The sequence below is a fragment of the Cyanidioschyzon merolae genome, chromosome 20 (assembly GCF_000091205.1).
Source record: "Cyanidioschyzon merolae strain 10D DNA, chromosome 20, complete genome".
NCBI lineage: Eukaryota > Rhodophyta > Bangiophyceae > Cyanidiales > Cyanidiaceae > Cyanidioschyzon > Cyanidioschyzon merolae.
The window spans coordinates 1,314,148-1,332,851 of NC_010146.1; the positions used below are offsets into that span (position 1 = coordinate 1,314,148).

Here is an 18,704-nt window from a genome sequence, read left to right on the forward strand (position 1 = left end):
GATGCATCTCGTGTCCGTTCGTGTATCGTACTCTGCACGATGATCGCCGTGCCTCAGACCTGTGATCGGCGCGCAGCATCATCTCGATGCGAGCGGGGCGTCGACCTGTGCGCGCCCCCTGTGATCCGATTGCCCAGCTGTTCGGCGGAAGTGGAGGCGTCCTGCGCTGTGCGTTCAGCGACGCTCAGAGCGGCCGCACGCAGGAACTGACCGAGGATCTGATTCGGTGCTCAGTTGGATTCAGCGAGGCTCGATCGACAGGCGATACAAAAGCGCTCATTTGGCTTCGCAGAATGTCTACGCATGTGTTTTGTCCTGGAGACATTGCACTGGTGTGGATATTCTGAGAAGCTTAGCCTGTCCAACGAGTCGCGCCACGACAGGTTCACTCGCTCTCTCTCTGTTTGCGTACTGCATGAAACGGTTCGATGATGCGGTGTGATGGGAACCTAATTTGGATCGCGCACTGTGTGCGTGTATCACATGCAACGGTGCGATACGCCGCAGGGTTCTTGCGTGAAACTGTATAAAGCTCCTCTTCATATAAATATGTAACTGGTGGCGCTCGTTGTGCGTCGTTTTATTTCTCGGTAAAACGAGCGGACTCCGTGTCCATTGGAACATTGCTGCAGCATGTTCAGAGGCAGGTCCGCATATCGACATTCTCCGAGGCCTGAGCTCCCAATCGCGTTCTTCAGCAAAGCCGCATGTAATCGAAGGAGCATCACCATGAGCGCCGTGCGATCACTGGTGCGCGCGGCCTTTTGTGCACGACGTTCAGGCGAGACGATGGTACGAGGCGCATATTTGGTGTCATCGTGCGGCGCAGCATGCGCTGTAGTCGGCGATGATGCAGTTTGCGTCAACAGGACGCAGTGCCGGATCTGCTGATGATTCTATACACCCACACGAAAATGTCTCATCCGTACATGGTGATGCAAGTTTTGCAAGAAGAGGCAGTGCCGGATCTGCTGGTGATTCGATACACCCCCACGAAAATGTCTCATCCGTACATGGTGAAGCAAGTTTTGCTAGAAGAGGCAGTGCCGGATCTGCTGGTGATTCTAGACACCCACACGAAAATGTCTCATTTGTCCAGAAGCGTCTTGTACGATGCCCGTCGCAGATTAGCGTAGGACACTAAAGTACTCGCTCTGGTCCTGCCTTGCGACTTTTCTCGAACATTTCTGTATACGCACCGCCTCGATATTCGTATTCTAAACATAGGGGCGTAGGGATTCATACATCGTTTTAGGATTCTCGGTCGTCTATTCGGGGTTACGCTTTCGACGTTCGGTCGCTGAAATGCGGTGCATTACCAGAATCAGCATAGTTCGCGAAGCGCTCCAGCAAGGTTTCCCAGAATCACCTCCATCATCAGCTATTGCATACGCGCAAGCTTCCACGCATCTCCTTTGCAAGCGTATCGCGTGCTCCAATCCTGCATTCTCCAACGTTTCGATCTTTCTGCTTCAAGGTAATTCGTGGATGCAGCAGTTCACGTCAATAGATCGGCGAGGAAAACCACTGGACGTCGTCCCATGACGACTTGCTCGCTAGCTCATGCCAAACGTTCACTGGACTGCTCACGTCCATTCCTCGGCCCGTTCCAAAGACAAGTCCTGTTCTCATTGTGGAGAACGACGAGACGAGATTCGACAATAGCAGCACACGGCTCATAGCGTACGCTCCCAGAAGCTCTCGTCTCTGCTGTTCACATCGCGAAGCGTCCTGGACTCGCACGTGAGTCGAGACAGGGACCGCCTCTCACAGAGCAAGCGTCAACAATCTGCGTGAACGGAGCATAGGCGAAACGGAGTTTATCAACTTGGTCTCCAATCCGGAGTGTCTCTCCGACACCTGCTTCACCACGGACGTCGTGGCGTTCCACGTATCCCGCATCGAACGGAGCAACGTGCGCTTCCAAGCGCAGCGTACAGGGTACTCGCGCATGGAATCGTTCAGAAGAACCCCGTCATCGCGTGGCACCGCACAGGGCGCAGGAACCGTGCAGACCGTTAGGCCAATGCTTCTATACCCGTCAAGGGCGTGTACCGTGCTAAGAGGGCAGCGTGCACGCGCCACAGGGCCTGTCTCGAAGGCGCGTTGATTATCGACACCGAGAAATATCTGACTCTAGTGGCTGCATCACCGCTGCGAAGGACGCACCGAGGCCATATTCGCAAGCGTGACAATGGCACCCGCTGCGTAGATTGCAACTACGACCGCCTGCGCATGCCTTGCACGAACAATAGCCGAAAGCAGCGAAATCCTGACTTTCATGCTGCCGCCGACACCCTTTGACTACGCACAACGCAGTGTGAGGAAAAGGAAAGATCGGCGTGTGTAAAACCGGAGCTCGAAAGAGAGCAAAGAGAAGCGGGTGCTGGGGAAAGCGCGCAAAGACTGTTCTTGATGGCAGAGGCACGAGTTCCAGATTTCCACGTGAACTCCGAGTCAGCGATGAAGGACTCCTTTCCATTGTACGCTGAAATGGATCTGCTTCAATGACGACGCCGAGGCAGTCGCCACCGTCTCCAGTGAGACACGAGCACGGAGCTCAGCGCGCATATAGGCGACAAAGGCCACTCCATAGGTACCATTCAGGCTCCTGGTCCAAAGAACGTAGAATTGGATGGTGCAAACTCAGTTGCAGCAAATGCCCGGTCCAACGATCGGCGATCATTTGCACGATCGCCGGCACTTGGTCGGTTATCTGAACGAGTCCCGAACCAGTCTCAGATAGCTCGAATATCACAAACACGATACACTGTTCACCGTAACAGGAGCGATTCGGGAAGCAGGACAGCCTGCGCGTTGGCGCCTTCAGGCTGAAGGGTGCATGCCGCACATTCGAGCTCCGTTGTCGCTGCTCATACAGGCGATATGCAGCCAGAATCCACCAGTGCGATTCATCATCGATATGAACACTAACGAACCGGCGACTTGTCTGAAAGATTGCGGCCAAGGCGAAGGGTGGCGCTTTTGTGTGTCGTTCTGGGAGCCAGGCTGCTAGGGCGGCTGTCCCGATATCACGTTCCAGGTCCGCTGGCGTCAGTGAATCTATGAGATTGACCAGTAACCTGTCGTGGGCCTGCGCGTGCTGAACAGCAGCTGTCTGCAGTACCGATGCCTGCAGCGAGCGAATGGGCTCCTCGTCAAGCACCTGAGGTGCTACCGCGCGACACAACGCATAGATGAGTCGGTAGCGTCCGCTGCCGCCAGCCACGAGGTACAGGGGCTCGTAATCTGGGGTCTGCAGTCGTACACACGATTCCGCGTGTAGGACACGAACGAGCCCCAGCATGATCAAATACAGAGGTGCTCCGACGTTCATGGAAATGCGCGCCACCATCATACCGTTTGCAACGACGTCCACCAGGAGACACGCGGAGACTCGTACTGGACGAGCTCGCTCTTCAACGAGCTTTATGAGACGTTGCATGGAATCCATCAGACTGGAGCGCTGGCTCGGATACAACAAGGGACCACTGAGCGGAAGCAGGTCACGGATACAGACGAGCGGATGATGTAGCACCATTTCCAGTACACTGCCGATGCTATCGCTATCGATATAGGGATGCATGTCAAAGGCGGGCCGAACGTGCAGCGTCGCAAAGACGCTAGTGGGTAGCTGGCTCAGGAGGACTCGTCGTAACCAGGATTGTAAAGCAAGGCACAGACAACGATAGACAGAGGGTTCTCTCAACTGGCACTGGGGTGCTGAGGCTGGTCCCCCAGGGCTCCGGACCCCCGCGAGTAAAACGCAGTCGTCGATACTCAGATCCAAACACCAAACGCGTCGTTCACCTTCCACGAGATAGCGATTGCTCCTCTTTCCATAGCTCGGACGCAGCTTATGTTCGAGGCGAGCCACGAGAGCAGCGGCGCTCGCTCCCAGCGAAACGACAAGTCGACGTTGCTGCCAGTCCGGCCACTGGCGAGTGCTCCAGAAGAAGAACGGCTTCCCGGCTCGCGTACACGCCAGAACGAGGCACTCTACGGGTCTTTTGCCATAGCGCTTCGTTTCCAACGCTTCCGAGGTCATAGTGGACGGCAGACGTCAACGGAGGCTCTGCGCCAGCTGCGCAGAAGGCAACAGTAGTGTCGTTTAGGTACTGCGAAAGGTATCTCCAATGCAACGATCTGGTTCCACTGCGTCTGCGGATCATTCGTTTATTTGTATTGAACTCAACGCAATATGACTTGGACGTTCCGTTCCTTTATCGAGTCAACGATGCATCTAACCGCATTCGTGAGCGACGTCTTGTCCAGCCTTGTCTGCAACGCAGTGCAGGGACCGGATAGCGCTCGCGCTCCGTTCACGTCACAGGCAACGTTAACAAAAGACAAGGACTCTTCAACGATTATACTTTTCGTCATCGCGCCGAGCTCATGATGAAAATGGTGAAACTGTCATCACTACGACGACGACGACCACGATAAGGATCACAACTTGGTCCACCAGTCCTTAGACTGCAACGGGCTCCTCAGCTGGAGAGTCCGAGCCTGATTCCTTCTGGTCCACTTTCTGCGACTTTTGGTAGCTTCGGAGCGTTGCAAGATCCTCCTCAAGGCCAACATCATCCTCTGGATAAGCAGGGCCACCATGATGCGAGGTATCATTGCCCAGAATTTCCTCCTCCGGAGAGACGCGCAGCAGGCCGAGGAACTTGAGGATCAGGAAGTATCCTCCGATGACAGTGCATACAAACGACCAAATGTAGAGAATCTCAGTCAGCTGAGCAGCGAGCTGCTTTCCGTAGCCATAGAATACACCACCTGAACCATTGGCTGGGGCATAAACCATAGCGACATAATCCGGTTTCGCGAAGAAGCCAGGAATGATGATTCCCCATGTGCCTCCAAATCCATGTACTGCAATCGCGCCCAGCGGGTCATCGATACGCAGCCTCTGTACGAGCTTATCTCCGAAAACCCAAATAAATCCGCCAATGATACCGCAGCACAGCGCGGAGTACGTCGGGATTGTCGAGCAGGGAGACGTTATGGCGACCGTGCCCAGGATAAAGCCATTCACCATAGATGCGCAGTCAAAACAGTGGTAAAAGAATCGCGTGATCATCAGCGTTGTGATACCAGCAGCTGCAGGTAACACGAGCGTGTTCACAGCAGCTAGGGCCACCTGACCTGCAGTCGAATACACGGTCGGTACGCCGTTCAGATTGAAGCCACCGCGCACTGCGCTACCAACCTTACCACCATCCGCGTATGATAACACACCCAGCTGCGAACCCGGATTGAAACCGAACCATCCGAACCACAGCAGGAGGCCACCGAGAACAATCAACGAGATATTATGCCCGGGAATGGGACGGATCTTCCCATTTTCATCGAAACGGCCAATTCGGGGGCCGATGATCAAAGCGCCAACAAACGCTCCAGCACCGCCAGTGATATGCACTACGCCGCTGCCAGCAAAGTCAATGGAGCCCGCGGAACCGTAGATGCCAAAGCTGCCGGTGATATGACCGGTCGTTGGATCTGTGACTTTGTTGTAGAACACATTCAGCCATCCGTTGACGTCCCACATGGCATGAGAGATCACTGGGTAGACAAAACCCATCATGAGTGAAACGAACCCGATGTAGGCGAACACGCGAACCCGCTCACAGATCGCTCCGGCAACAATGGACGCGGCTGTCAGGCAGAAAGTGAACTGGAACCACCACAGGAAGAGAGTAGCTCCATTATTTGTACCAGATGGAACCGATAAGCCGGAGAGATACGTGAACGCATCTTTCGTCAGCGGCGACTGCATGTGTGCCAACGCAAAATGCTGAAAAGCAATAAAGCCATTCGACTTTGTCTTGTATATAGGACTGAGGGGTAACTCCGTAACAAAATTGTCGTAGGTGAGCAGTGCCTGATTGATAGGGGCGAACGCAAAACCGAAACCAAGCACATAGTAGGCGACACCGCCGACGCACGCATCACAGAGATTGAGAACGAGCGCATTCTTCGCGTTCTTGTTTCTTACGGAGCCCACTGTCAGCATAGCGAAACCAGCTTGCATACAAAACACAAGAGCTGCAGTCAGCAGGAGGAAAGCAGAGTTCACACCATCGACTATATTCGCCAACGCAAAGTACAAGCTCTGGTTTGCGGCGGATAGCTTAGGCGCGTCCGCGTTGAGCCCGAAGCGGTCAGCTAAGTAGTGCATGATGAGTACACACCTCTCGTTTCCGAACACAAGGTAAACGCCAGCGCAAGTTGAAACTGAGGTCCAGTTGCAGCCCGCAACTGGTTGTAAAACGATTGAGCCGAACAATGCTAAAGCGCAATACGTAACAGTGCTCCCGTCTACTTGCGATCGGATGCACGCGCATTGCTCGCGTACCCGCGACGCTGGAAAACGTTCAACGGCAACGCCCAGATCCAACGGGTGAAATGGGATGATACTGTATGAATATGCACTCAACGGACAAAATGTCCAAGACGACCGTCGGACCTCTTCTCCACCTTCCGATCCCGTTTTCGAGCCTGTGAAATTCTGAAGGTTATGCACCATGGCAAATGAAAGAAAGCCTTTGCAACCGGTGCCCAGACCGAGCGTCAACGGAGCACCAGCGACGGCAACGTTCTTGGTGCTCGGGCTCATCGGAACGCTTTCCATCTATCTCCTGGGATTGCGCCACTGGGACACGGAAGTGTTCCTGCCGCCGGGTTTAAGTAGCGTCGTTCCAGCCGTGTTTCGGCTCTTCCTCTCTGTTTTTGCGTTTCGGTACCCGGGGGAGGCAATCTTTGCATGGCTCATGCTATACTATTTTCAGACGGTCGAGAAACAAATGGGTACACGCAAGTTTCTACCGTTCGCCGTGTTCGTAACGCTGGTCCAACAGGTGCTCCAGTACACCTATGGCCACTGGGTGCGCTCGTTGCCGTTGACCAAGTCGGGGCTGTATGGAGTGGCGTTTGCTGCGCTGGCTATAAAGGTACACTTGGAGCCGACGGTGAAACATCGATTGGTTGGTTGCACGTTGAGCCAGAAGCAAATGTCGTTGTTGATGGCTGCGTTTCTGGTGTTGAACGACTTTCTATTTGATCTGCTCTTCAACCACAAACCCGATGTATATTTGTTCGGTCGAAGCAAGTTCAGTGTATCTGGCCTCATGGCGGCCGTTTTTGGGTACACAGCAGGGTTGTTGTATTTGCTTCCGGCACTGGGCCCAGTAGAGCGCTGGCTGGTGCTTCCGTCGTCGCGGAATCCCTTGGTCGTCTGGCTGACGCTCATAGCGCATCAGGAACTGGAGACTGTGCCTTATCATCTGCAGTCTGAACACATGCGGCTCCTTGAAGCGGCGTACAATCCAGTGAACTGGTGAAAGGTTTGCAGCGGGATTCCCAGCTACCATCGGGGACGGCTCGCGCTGGAATCCGAGTCGGCGTTAGGCGTGCTCGCTGATCGAGACTTTTAGGCCCATTCTCGTGCTGTTTCATGATCATACAAGGCAACAGCGTCTGTGCGAGGAAGTTTTTCCGCAGTCTGGTGGGATGTGTCGCTACAGCGACGAAGAGTCAGTAGCCTGTCCAGTGCACATAAACGGATGCATTGTCTAATTCTGCGTACTTGGCCGGGTGTTTTTTTCATTTGTCTGGCACGGACTCCTGCAGCTACCATGATAAGAAGGCATCCCCTGCGTCTGGGTAGAGCAGCGTACGTATAGAGGACTTTGACGGACCTGCACAATGACATCGCGGACGCACGCAGCACGTTAGCCGCGTGCATGGCGCGGCAGCGCAGCGTGAGCGCGTAGCGGATGCGTAGGTGCACCTGCGCGTAAACAATTATGGACATATTTGTTCTGAAAACTCTAAAGGCGCATCATCCCCTGGCAACGCCGGTGCACGCATTCATCCGTTCGATGCGAGATCGCATGGGCAGGGGATGCGTGCGTGCGTGCGTGCGTGCGTGCGTGCGTGCGTGCGTGCGTGCTTGCGTGCGTGCTTGCGTGCAGCCTTGCATCTCCCCGTTTGTCATGAGGCCTTGCCAACGACGCTTCCGTGTGGTGCCGAGATCAAGCGTTGAGTGCTGATCAAACTACATGAATAGAGGGTGGAGAGCGCAGCATTGTGGTGCATGGCCTAATCGCAGGTCTGGGAAGCATAAAACCCTGGTTATGCGTTTCAGTGTTCTCGACTTGGCCTGAGCTGGCATAGCGGTGGTCGCTACCTATTCAGGTCCACGAGACGCCGTGGGTTGCAAGTAGGCGCGCTCCGCGAAGAGACTTGCTTTCAAATACACGGCGCATCTGCCGCACGAAATGGCGCACTCGACTACTCAACATCACCGTGCCGAAGAATATCGCCTTGCGAATATTTGCCCGCCGCCGCGAAATCGCAAACGCTGAACCGAAACGCTCGAGCGGAATGCTGAACGCTGCAGCGTACACGACGCTACGAATCACCGTGCGCGTGCCTTGGACAAACGAAATATACCGAGGCCACTGCCGGATGCGAAAGAGATCGCTGAGAATCTCGGCCCGGAAAAAAGAGAGCACGAGCGCCAACAAGGTCGCGAGGCGATAGAGCGGCGTCCCGAACTTGAGAAAAAATCGATAAATAACCGCTAGACGGAGCATGCGATATGTGACAGTGAATGCGGCGGATCGCCACGTACGCAAGTGGGTCCAATGGAAGCGCGGTAGCTGATAGAGTGCCGGCTTGCCGGCGACAATGCGACGACGTTGCAAGTACCAAAGCACATAGCTGCCGCAACCACACGGAACAAGGTACTCGAGAACTTTGCGACGACAACTGAGCTTCCCCGGCGGCAGCAGTTCATCAAGGCATGTCTCGAGGGCGAGCTTCAGCGTGCGACCCAAATCGCGATGACCCCAGAAACATAACGATTCATAGAGACAGTAGACCATGCTTCGAACGATGGTGCGAACGGTAACCGTCGGGCGCGATGCTTGGTCGTACCACAACAGTGCCCAGCGTTTCCGCCACGGCACCACGAGAGCCGCGGAAGACGAACCGGTTTTCGCGTGAGAAGCAGCGCTGGGTACATCTCTGGCAGATAACCCCATGACATGCCGTTCCCGTCGAAGTGATGCAGCAGAACGATCCACACTCTGTGCAAGCGCTTCAGTAGCGCGTCCGGCACACTGAGGTCGCACGATCGCTGGCTCTGCTGGCGAAGCGCTCTCCACACGAAGAGACACTGCGGGACTCGGCTCCGCTCTATCGTCCGGTGCCACACTCAGGGCCGCTCCATGCCTAACGATCTCGTCGTCTTCGACAGCTGCATCAGGTATATTCTCGGTTGTCTCTCGTGGTGTGCTCAGCGGGGAATCCTCATGCTGTTCAAGTTTCTGTAACATAAGGAGATGGCGGAAACGGCGTAGAGCCTCTCTACGGGCACTTTGCGCTTGCGACGCCTCGTGCTGGCAGCCACGAAGTGAATCAATGGAATTGCTTCTCTTCAGGTGACCATCTGGCACCATCTTCGGACGCTGCGGTGGAGCCCAGTGATGTGCTGGTAGTACTCGTGCAGGTCCTGGTAACGAACCGCGCCCGGTCATCGACGGCGCGCAAACGGCAGCAGTGGCAAGTGCATCAGAGCGCATCATGTGCGCTCCGGCCGTCCAGGCAGGTTGCAACACGGCCACTCTGCCGAACTCCTGTGCAACTTCGTCTAAAAGTACATGGGAGAATGTTTCGCTCACATGCACCGGCATATCAAGGAGGAAAGTCGCGTGCATGGTTGCCTCGCTTCGAGTCCGCTTGAACAGAAACTCATTCGAACCCGATCGTCGTTCTCGCAACTGTCCATTTATATCGGGAGCTGAGGACAGCAACACTGCGAGTTCTCGCCAGCAGAGCCGCCTTGGCAAGCCCTCGAGACAACTCAACGAGACACTTCTTCGGAGGTGAGACTTTTCATTCAAAGTTTCACCCGAACTTTGAAAGCTAGGAAACGCCTCCGGCTCTGATGAACGCAGAAGCACACCCCGAGTTTCGAGACTCTCAGGGTTACGCTCGCTCGAGGCGTCACCACCGAGGGTACCACACCGAGTGCGCCCGTCGTCGCCTGCGATGGGGCCGTTCAGCCCCCTAATATCAGCAGCATCCGTAACGCGACAAGACGCTGGGAGCACACGGGCAGCCTTAGCGTCCATGATGATGCAGCCCGTCTCGCACACCAAGGTGCGGAGTGCACGTACCTGACCAAAGCGTCCACGCACGACAACCCAGGCACACGATCCACGCACGCGCTTCGCTTCGCGCGACGCTTTGCTCGATCGCGGCGCCTTGCCGGTTGCGATCCCGAGGGCGCTGCTGCCGCTCGTCGCTTACAGGTAACACACAGCGATGATTTTTCCGACGACAACGCGTTTGTATGGACCATAGATTCCAGATTGCGGGACAGATGGGTATTCATAATCGAAAATGCGTCGACGGTGATGCACTTTACCTCCAAGTTCGATTAATTATACTTCCTATCGGATGAACTAGTCGTGTCGTACCTTGTATCGTGCGGCGATTGCCCGCCTTGCTGCACTCGTCGTAGCGCTTGAACCGTTGGGTAGATGCATCACAGAGACAGAACGGCTTTGGCATACCTCGGCGGGCGTCGGTTCGAGGAATGCTTGAACTGACACGGGGTCAGAGTTTATCACCATGCTGGGAGCCGGGAAGCCGCGTAGACAGCCCTACTGCTTGCGGCAGCGCAAAGCGATATTATGGGAGTCCACTGCGACCATATCGACGCCCAGACGCAACCCTGAGCGCCCCCGATCCGGGAATAAACTGTGTTTCGGACGAGCTGCTCGGATCTCAGTAAAGCACTCGGCGCTAGGTGGAGCATGAAGCAAGAGTCTGGCAGACTCGTCCGACTCGCGGGACCTTCCGCCTCGAAGGTCAACTTTCGACAATACGGAAACCTTTTCCTCTTTTTAACCCTAACCGTAAAGGGGCAAAGATATTGTTATGTCGTTGCTAGTTAGTGCTTCGTTTCTCTGCTTTTTTCTGCAGCGCGCTTGGTACTTTGCACCGAATCGATGGCGTTTGCGCCGCCTGTGCCAATCGCGGGAAGCGCCTCAGGCCAGACGTGGCTTGCGCTAGGACTTCAGCTCAGGAGCTCGAGCGACCCCGGAGCGGAATGCTCGTCTCATACGCATGAACTGCAGACGTCAGCTTACAATTAGAGCGCTCCATGGTGATGTAAAAGCTGAAACCTCGGATAAAAGACGCTGGAAACGACGTCTGCGGAGAGACGAGTGTTCGATGCCGCCGACAGCGTCCGGCTGGACCCGCGGCAGCCGCTTGGACGCTGCTGGTGTCGCAGGCGTTGGCGGTGCGCAGCCTTCGGACCAGGACGCTGCCTGCCTTCTCTGGTGCGAACGATTCCGGCCGACGTGCGTTGAGGAGTTGGCTGTGGCGCCAAAGAAACGAGTTGAGATCGAGACTTGGCTCTGTCACGCTTGGGAGACGTGTTCGAACAGCCAGTTCGAAGCTGCGCCCTGTGCGCCGCAAGTGGCACTCATTTGGGGCCCTAGCGGTGCCGGGGCGTCAGCGACTTTGGACGTTCTGGCCACCCAGCGATTTCGAGCGACGGTTGTACGATGGACTTGTACCGATCGCTACTTTGACACCGAGCTGGGAAGCGCCTCAGTACTGGAGAGCTTTCTAGAGTTTCTGTTGATGGTAAGCAACACGCCCGCGGATGAGTGGCGTGGCAACGCTAGCTTCACTCAACGGAGTTCGGTGACGCATCTACGCCAGCAGAACCAGCCTGGTGCGGAGCGGCTTGGGGCTAATGCCTCCGCCGGACACCACCACGACCGATATCTCGCCGTCGTCGAGGACTTTCCTGTGGGCATCCAAGAGCGCGACCACGCAGTTTACAGTTCGTTCCAGAGTCGTTTGCTTGCGCTGCTTGCCGGACTGCGACTGCCTTTGGCCTGGATCTTGCCCAGCGACCCGCACTGGCGTGCTCGCCAGATTCGCTTCTTGTTCGGAGGCCAGGCAAAGCTGCCGGATCAGTTGCCGCCGTGGGTGCGACACATTGAGTTTCTCCCGGTGACTGAGAGGCGCATTCAAACAGTTTTGCTTCAAATTGCCGCGAGACTGGCTGATGCGCGCGATGCCGATAGGTTTGGACGTTCCTCGGCACTGGAGCAGATTACGGCAGAGTTAGCTCGACGATGTGCTGGCGACATCCGTCGGGCCATTCAATGGATGCAGTTCTGTTTCGTGGGCCAGGCGATGGAGCCTATTGCTGCGCCTGGTACGAAACCAACCAAGAGGGGACGCTTTCTTGAAAATTGGAAATGCTTGTCTGAACTGATGCAGCATTTCGAGGGAAATGCGCGGATCGGTCTCAGCCATATGATCGCGAGAATTCTCTACGATAAGCACCAAGCAGAAGAATGGCAGATCGATGATGAATACTGCATCGATGACATTGGACGCTCGTGCAATGCTGATGGAGATATCGGCAACATCACCTTGCCGACAACGGCTACAGAGTGCTCTATGTTTCTCAGTGCTTTGCACGAGAATTTCGTCGAGCATTTCGTACGAATAGAGGACGTCGCTTTAGCGCTAGCGGATTTTAGTTACGCTGATATGATGCAGCGCAATAAGCTCGATGTCGAAGCGGTGATCGCGCTCCAAGTTGCTGTTTGCGGTGTACGCTGCGCCAACCGGTGCCACGCTCCTGCAAGGTTTCGGCCAATTCGTCTGCAGCCACGTCGGTATGGAACGCACGCCATCCGACCGAGTTCGACGTTGTATGATGAAAACGTGAACGATTATCGTGATGCGACAGGGCTTGGGCGTCGTGCATGGGAGCCGGCTGCGTTTACCATGCGGAGCAAAGCGACACAATTACCGTGTTGGACATCCCCGGCGAATGACACGCTGGAGTCGGCTGAGTCCACGGCTCTGTTCCTGGATCCTATCGAGGATGCGGATAGCCGCCCGAGCAGGGCATCAGAAAACACAGGTCAACCTCTCCGTAACGATTGCACAAGGTCGGCAACACTACTAGAGACCACTCACGTATCGACAATCTGTGCACCCTGGTCTTCCAATCGTAGGAGGCGCTACAGCGTGCGAGTGATCAACGACAATGCGCTGCCGATGCACAGCGTTTCTGCAAATGCATCACGCATCTCAGCGGAAGCGGGACGCGCTCCTGGACCCTGGAGCGACCACGAGCCGGCAGCAGCATTTGCGGTGGGTCTCGCGAGCGATGAGTTCGGTCTGAGCGGCGAAGCGCACTTACCGAGCAGCCGGAGACAACGCACATCCACATCGGGGACGTCACCCTCGCCAGCATACGAATCTTCAGTCGGAGAGGACACTGTGAGACGAGCCCGTGTTTCAGAGGCCCTTTCGCCCGACATTGAGCCTCGGGATCAAGTCCTGCATTGTCTCTTGGATATGTATGAGAAACGCACTGACCATTTGTGTGCATCATGAGTCAGCGTTCGATCTGCGGATATTTGCGGATACCTGATCAACCGCTGACGAAAAAGTGCATGCGCAATGACGCGCAACTAGCAATAAGAGACGGTAAAGTCGTACCGTTAGCTGGCCCTTGCCATTGGGTATATCGAATACGACCCCGCTCTGCCCAGGGCGCGGATATATTCAGCAAAGGCCCGCGCTCGCTAAGCAGCATTGTATATCGGCAACCGTGAGGCCGCTGCTGCTGCTGCTGCTGTGAGCGTACGTCTGCCCCTGGTATGCTTCGAGTCCAAGCCCGAGCATATTCCAGCGCATACCAGGGCGCCTGATTACGGTAACGTATCGTTGATGATGCTAGCCGCAGCTCGCGGGTTACCAGGTTGTGTTGGTATGCGCTTCAGAAGAGCGCTTGTCCGTTTGCTTGCATACGTGCATGCACGACGCAGCTCTGAACCCATTTGCGCTGCGCAGGCATGCTGCTGCAGTGAACACGAGTTTGAGCGCGGCGCGTTCAGCCAGTTGCAGTCTCTAGAAGATAAACAGACTTTACGTTGAGCTTACGGGAACCAGTTTCCGTCATGGATGACAGGAGCGTTTGTTGCGCTGGATACAGCCCCACTTCGCCACGCTTCTGGGACAGGATGCCCACATATCGATATCTCACGTCCGAGATGCTCTTGAAACGCTCCACCTACCAAAACGCTCAACTGGAAACTGCGGAAACCTTCTCCGTGAGCACCTGCATTCGCGCCTCCCGCACTCGCCTCGAAAACCAACCTGCATGCAGGTTGATGAACGAGCAGGGGCCGATCCAGCACACCTCTCCGCAAACAAACGCAGCAGAACGTACGCGCTTCCACGACACATGGTCACAGTGCACATGCGCCAGAACACATCGGTGACTATACCAGATGCTTGACGAAACCGAAGCCGATAACAACGACGGCGTACAGTGCCAGCATTGACCAAATCACGAGCATCTCGGTCCTGCCCGGTACCATGTCCGTTCGCCGGTGGCTCTTGCTTCGATCACATGCATCCAGCAGCACTCCGAACGACTCGATAAGCAAGATGAGCGGGATCACAATCCACAAAACGTTGGCAAAAAAGAGGTAGACCCACTTGTGGACCCAGCTATTCGCCGGGTTCAGCTCGCGACTGCCGGTGAGCCACTCCGGACCGAACGTCATCCAGTTGCCGTAAATTTCACCTGTTGCACAAATCACTTGCCAAAAATGTCGCCAAGGCCGTCGTCGGTATGTCCCATAGGCGAGAACGAGCGCTAACGGACCCCAGAGAAGCGCCGTCGGCACCTCAAGTGCCGCGGTGCAGTCGTGAAGACGACCCCAACGCGGATCCGCCTTTGCGTACTCTTTCCACGGTAGAGCCATGAAGTGATTTGAGCGCTCAACTGTCACGGTGAGGGTAAGGATGAGCCACGGCAGCTCGAGCCCCAAGTGCGTGATCGCGTCCAGCAGGTACCAGACGATCACCGCTTTCTCGCCGGGAGTCAGCGGGTCGTCTGCCTTGAGGACTCGCGGAGCACTGCCCGAGCTGCTACTTTTATTCATCGCCACGTTCGCCATATTCTAGGTTTTCAAACGAAGCGACAGCTCTCTGGACGTAAACGAACGAATTCAGCACCGAGAGACGCTGTACGTCGATTTGGACAAAGCAAGATCAGCTGTGCATCACTAGTCTGCCGAGCGCAGGGCGATGATTGGCAGGGCGCCACCTCCGTGCGCCGCGCATGGAAACGGTGGCGATCGCGCGCATTCACCCTGTGGCGATGCGCGGCACGACTGAGACTGCAGCATGCGCCACCATTGATTCGCGCACGTCTGGTCGTTTCGATCTGCGTTGTGCGAACGCCACGTGTTCGCGCGGCGTCGTCAAGCGCGAATGCCTACGCGGGATGGAATCGCTTTGTACAAAATTAGCGGAGGTGCAGCACTTGCCCAGGGAAACGTTTCCTGTGCCAGATCGAAGACGTTGCTGGACGCTTGCACCGTTCCATATCCAGGCGTTGATCGAGGTGGCGTTCCCGTACCGCTCTTTCCTGGATACTGATTTGTCTCATCAACATTGCCCGCATTTCAGCACGTTGCTTGCACAGCGTACGAGACAATTTCTTCGATCGTTCATCCGCCGCACAGCCGCTGGGCGCTCCGGCCGCACGAGATGGTATACAGCGACCAGATCGGAATTTAAAACGGCGAGGGAATTGAACGCATGAGGGCAAGAACGAATTCATCCCACCAGTAACAAAGCGTGCATGCACCATCTACGCCCAGCGTTGGATGCCTCGATCAACAACCCGATATGTCTGACGCTTCCGAAGCGCGCCAGCGGCGTTGTTCCGCGTGAACTTTCGAGATGATGTGTGTCGTACGCAATAGGGGCATTGTGTTGGAAAGCGGAACATTTTTCATGAGGAACATCGTTGTCCAGTAGAGAGAGGGCATCGGATCTCTGCAACGACGATGGCACTGGTGCGGTGCAGGTCAGTGAGCCAGCAACGCTGAAGCGCCGCACATATATAGACCCAGAACCTGTTTCCTGGACACCTGGTGAAGAGTGCGTGTTTTCCCTGATTCGAGGTGAATGGCCATAGAATGGTGTCACGTCAGTTTACCCCGTGACGCCGCCATGTCTTCACTCTATGCGCACGCAGCCGGTAGCAAACGTAGCACAGCTTTTTAGGTGACGGTGCACGAGGTCCGATCCAGCGACAAGATGCCTGCCAGGCACCTGAGATCAATCATCAGCCTGCGGCCTGCGTGTTCCTTGTTCGTTCGGCGCGCGTGCAGCCCGACCCGAGACTCTCGCAGGTATGCAGGGCGGTGCCTGCCTGCTTGTCTGTATGTCTGTATGTCTTTCTGACCAGCTGCTGATATGCGTTCCACGCGCGTATCGTTGCGCCTGGAATGGCCTCGCACTCAGCAGCACGTGCAAAAATGGGAGTGACTGGTTCAGGCCCAAGGTCTGATACGGATCAATGGACGCTTTCCCGGATGCCGAGAGCACTCTAGCCACCGGGGATCGCCAGTTCACGTACACGAGACTACGCTCAGAAAACTTATGATCATTAATGCCGTGCGTTGGCGACTCCAAGGTTGCTTGCCGAACCTGGGGGTCGAACCAATTATGATAGGTACCTGGGGACCGTCGCATGCAATTTCAGCGATGTGCATGGTGAGACGAGGACGTTTCTTGCTTGCTTTTCGAGGCTTGGCATGGGTGGCTCCGTACCAGCAAGTTACATACAATTTTAGATGAAATAGAATCGGTCCACTCACATGATGCGGGCGTACGATCCAAAGCTTTGGGCTCTTCACATTATCATGCGCACTAGTCATTGCCGACTGTTTATGCGATTGCTTCTTCTGGTCTCTTTCACCTCCGGCTTGAAATACACCGGTGTTTCCTTCTCTCAATCTCGACTTTCAGTCGTCGAAGAATGCTGATGGTAGCGTTAACGTCCCGATTTCGCTGCTTGCGGCTGCTATCGACGCACATCATCGTATACAGACGGTCGTTAGGATCGTCGCTTCTCTTGCGAGTTTCACCTGCTTCGTATGCAGCCTCAGTGCACCCCTGGGCAGCGGTGAAATTCGACTGTGGTCTGATGCTCCGCCAATGTCCATCTAAGGAACACCACCACCTCCACCTCCTACTCCATGTACCCTGAAGGCTGGCCTGTGGCACGTAAACGCTTGCTTCAGCACACGGTTGATGCCCTTGGCGGATACAGAAGCTTGCTGTCGATGGGCTCCTCTATCTCGTTCTCAAATGCCGTACCCGACAATCGCCGGCTTCGTCTTAGCGATTCCCCCAGCGAGGACTCTATCCGCTGAACGCACTAGCGCACTGCGTCGTATACCATCCAGAATTTGTGGTGCTCGATTCTGTCCATAATGTAAAGAGAACCGGAACGAATACCCCAGGTTAGAGAACAAGTCGACAAATTTCGATCCACTTACGTTGACTTCATACCAAGCGATGAAACACCCTGCACTGGAAGAGATCGCGACGGTGACTGCAGTCCAATTGCATACACGTTTGCCGTGGAAGGACAAGTGACGCTGAGCCTCTCGGATCGTATCTCGTGACAGGTACAATGCTGGTGGGGTCGTAGCCGGCTTCGTCGATGGCCACCAAGCAAATGCATTTGTTTTTCGGCCAGAATGGATCATTTGACGTGACAAGTTCAGTGACCGCTCGAGACGAGCGCGTGAGCAGCGCGTCAACAGTCGCCGTCGAGTTGTTTTCGTTGTCAATTCATTTGGGCGGCGAGCTGCGCCTACGAGTTGCCTTCAACCAGAGGAAAAGCCTTGGAGAATGCGTGCTCTGAGCGTGCAGCGCGGAACTAGAGGAGATGAAGGGATACCACCACGCATGCGTTTGATAGTAATACCGTTTATTTTACGAATTGTCGTTCGATGGCGTCGCCACTCATCGTGATGGCAGTGACGAATCGAAACCCAGTAGCAGAGCGTCAAACGAGCCACTCGTCAAGGCCGATCAAGAATCCTAAAACTTTGCATGAACCGGTGAGCGCCTTTCTGCTGCACTTTTGAATGTCGATGATTTAGAACTAGGAAAAAGCTCGGAAAAATCAAAACCAGGAGCAGGGCGGGCACTGCATTTTTCCATTCAAATCTGACACAGGTATAGAGGGAATCGAAACCAAAAGCGTGCCACCACAGGCGCATTCATCTACCCGAGAACCTCCGCGAGGCAAGTAAATGCAACAGCATTGGCAGGCAAGCACTTTTAAATGAGCGCGACTCGCTTTCGGTTTGGCGTTGTATTTCAGACGCGAAGCACCCGGATGCTGGGCACTCGCGACACACCCGACCCGAGTCCCGGTTGACGGAGGCTCACACGGTCCTCGCAAACTTGCACGCTTTTCGCTGTATCGACCATCAGGTATAACAAAGCGCGATGCCAAGAAAGCATCGCGTCCGAGTCTCGACGACGAGAGCTCGACCGGCATTCGCCAGGCCCCTCTGTAATGCTTGCAAGGAAGGACGCTGAAGCTGTATCGAAAGCAATGGCGAATGAACCCGTGAGCTTCGGATCGCCCGTTGCAAGCACGACGTGCATTCAGCAGCACCGAAGGCATTGTTTCCGCGCAAACCAAAACTCAGTGACGCGGTTACCGCCGTTGCACATGGCGGACGATCAGGATCCGCTCTCGAGTTGAGGTCGTCGGCTGGTTCGTGAGAGCCCAGCGCGCCAACACGCCTGCGAGGTAC

At 55.4% G+C, this 18,704-nt stretch overlaps 6 protein-coding genes across 6 annotated transcripts, besides 2 other annotated features; 2 read left to right on the forward strand and 4 right to left on the reverse strand.

Annotated features, from left to right (window-relative positions):
- Positions 1 to 2,560: 2,560 nt before the first annotated feature.
- On the reverse strand, positions 2,561 to 4,048 carry CYME_CMT524C (hypothetical protein; the record flags this gene model as incomplete). Its single annotated transcript, XM_005539423.1, has 1 exon — positions 2,561 to 4,048. One exon carries the CDS (start codon positions 4,046 to 4,048, stop codon positions 2,561 to 2,563), a length of 1,488 nt encoding a protein of 495 aa, XP_005539480.1.
- Positions 3,594 to 5,078: a sequence feature (possible transcribed region).
- Positions 4,472 to 6,184, reverse strand: CYME_CMT526C (probable ammonium transporter; the record flags this gene model as incomplete). Its single annotated transcript, XM_005539424.1, has 1 exon — positions 4,472 to 6,184. One exon carries the CDS (start codon positions 6,182 to 6,184, stop codon positions 4,472 to 4,474), a length of 1,713 nt encoding a protein of 570 aa, XP_005539481.1.
- A 346-nt stretch (positions 6,185 to 6,530) lies between these two features.
- On the forward strand, positions 6,531 to 7,346 carry CYME_CMT527C (hypothetical protein; the record flags this gene model as incomplete). Its single annotated transcript, XM_005539425.1, has 1 exon — positions 6,531 to 7,346. The coding sequence occupies one exon, from the start codon at positions 6,531 to 6,533 to the stop codon at positions 7,344 to 7,346; it is 816 nt and encodes a 271-aa protein (XP_005539482.1).
- Positions 7,347 to 8,198: 852 nt separating this feature from the next.
- On the reverse strand, positions 8,199 to 10,145 carry CYME_CMT528C (hypothetical protein; the record flags this gene model as incomplete). The annotated part of the gene is made up of 1 exon (XM_005539426.1): positions 8,199 to 10,145. One exon carries the CDS (start codon positions 10,143 to 10,145, stop codon positions 8,199 to 8,201), a length of 1,947 nt encoding a protein of 648 aa, XP_005539483.1.
- Positions 10,146 to 11,145: 1,000 nt separating this feature from the next.
- CYME_CMT529C (similar to DNA repair protein Rad17-like protein) lies at positions 11,146 to 13,455 on the forward strand (the record flags this gene model as incomplete). Its single annotated transcript, XM_005539427.1, has 1 exon — positions 11,146 to 13,455. One exon carries the CDS (start codon positions 11,146 to 11,148, stop codon positions 13,453 to 13,455), a length of 2,310 nt encoding a protein of 769 aa, XP_005539484.1.
- Positions 13,456 to 14,345: 890 nt separating this feature from the next.
- CYME_CMT530C (similar to phenylamine binding protein, sterol isomerase) lies at positions 14,346 to 15,029 on the reverse strand (the record flags this gene model as incomplete). Its single annotated transcript, XM_005539428.1, has 1 exon — positions 14,346 to 15,029. One exon carries the CDS (start codon positions 15,027 to 15,029, stop codon positions 14,346 to 14,348), a length of 684 nt encoding a protein of 227 aa, XP_005539485.1.
- A 777-nt stretch (positions 15,030 to 15,806) lies between these two features.
- Positions 15,807 to 17,131: a sequence feature (possible transcribed region).
- Positions 17,132 to 18,704: the final 1,573 nt, after the last annotated feature.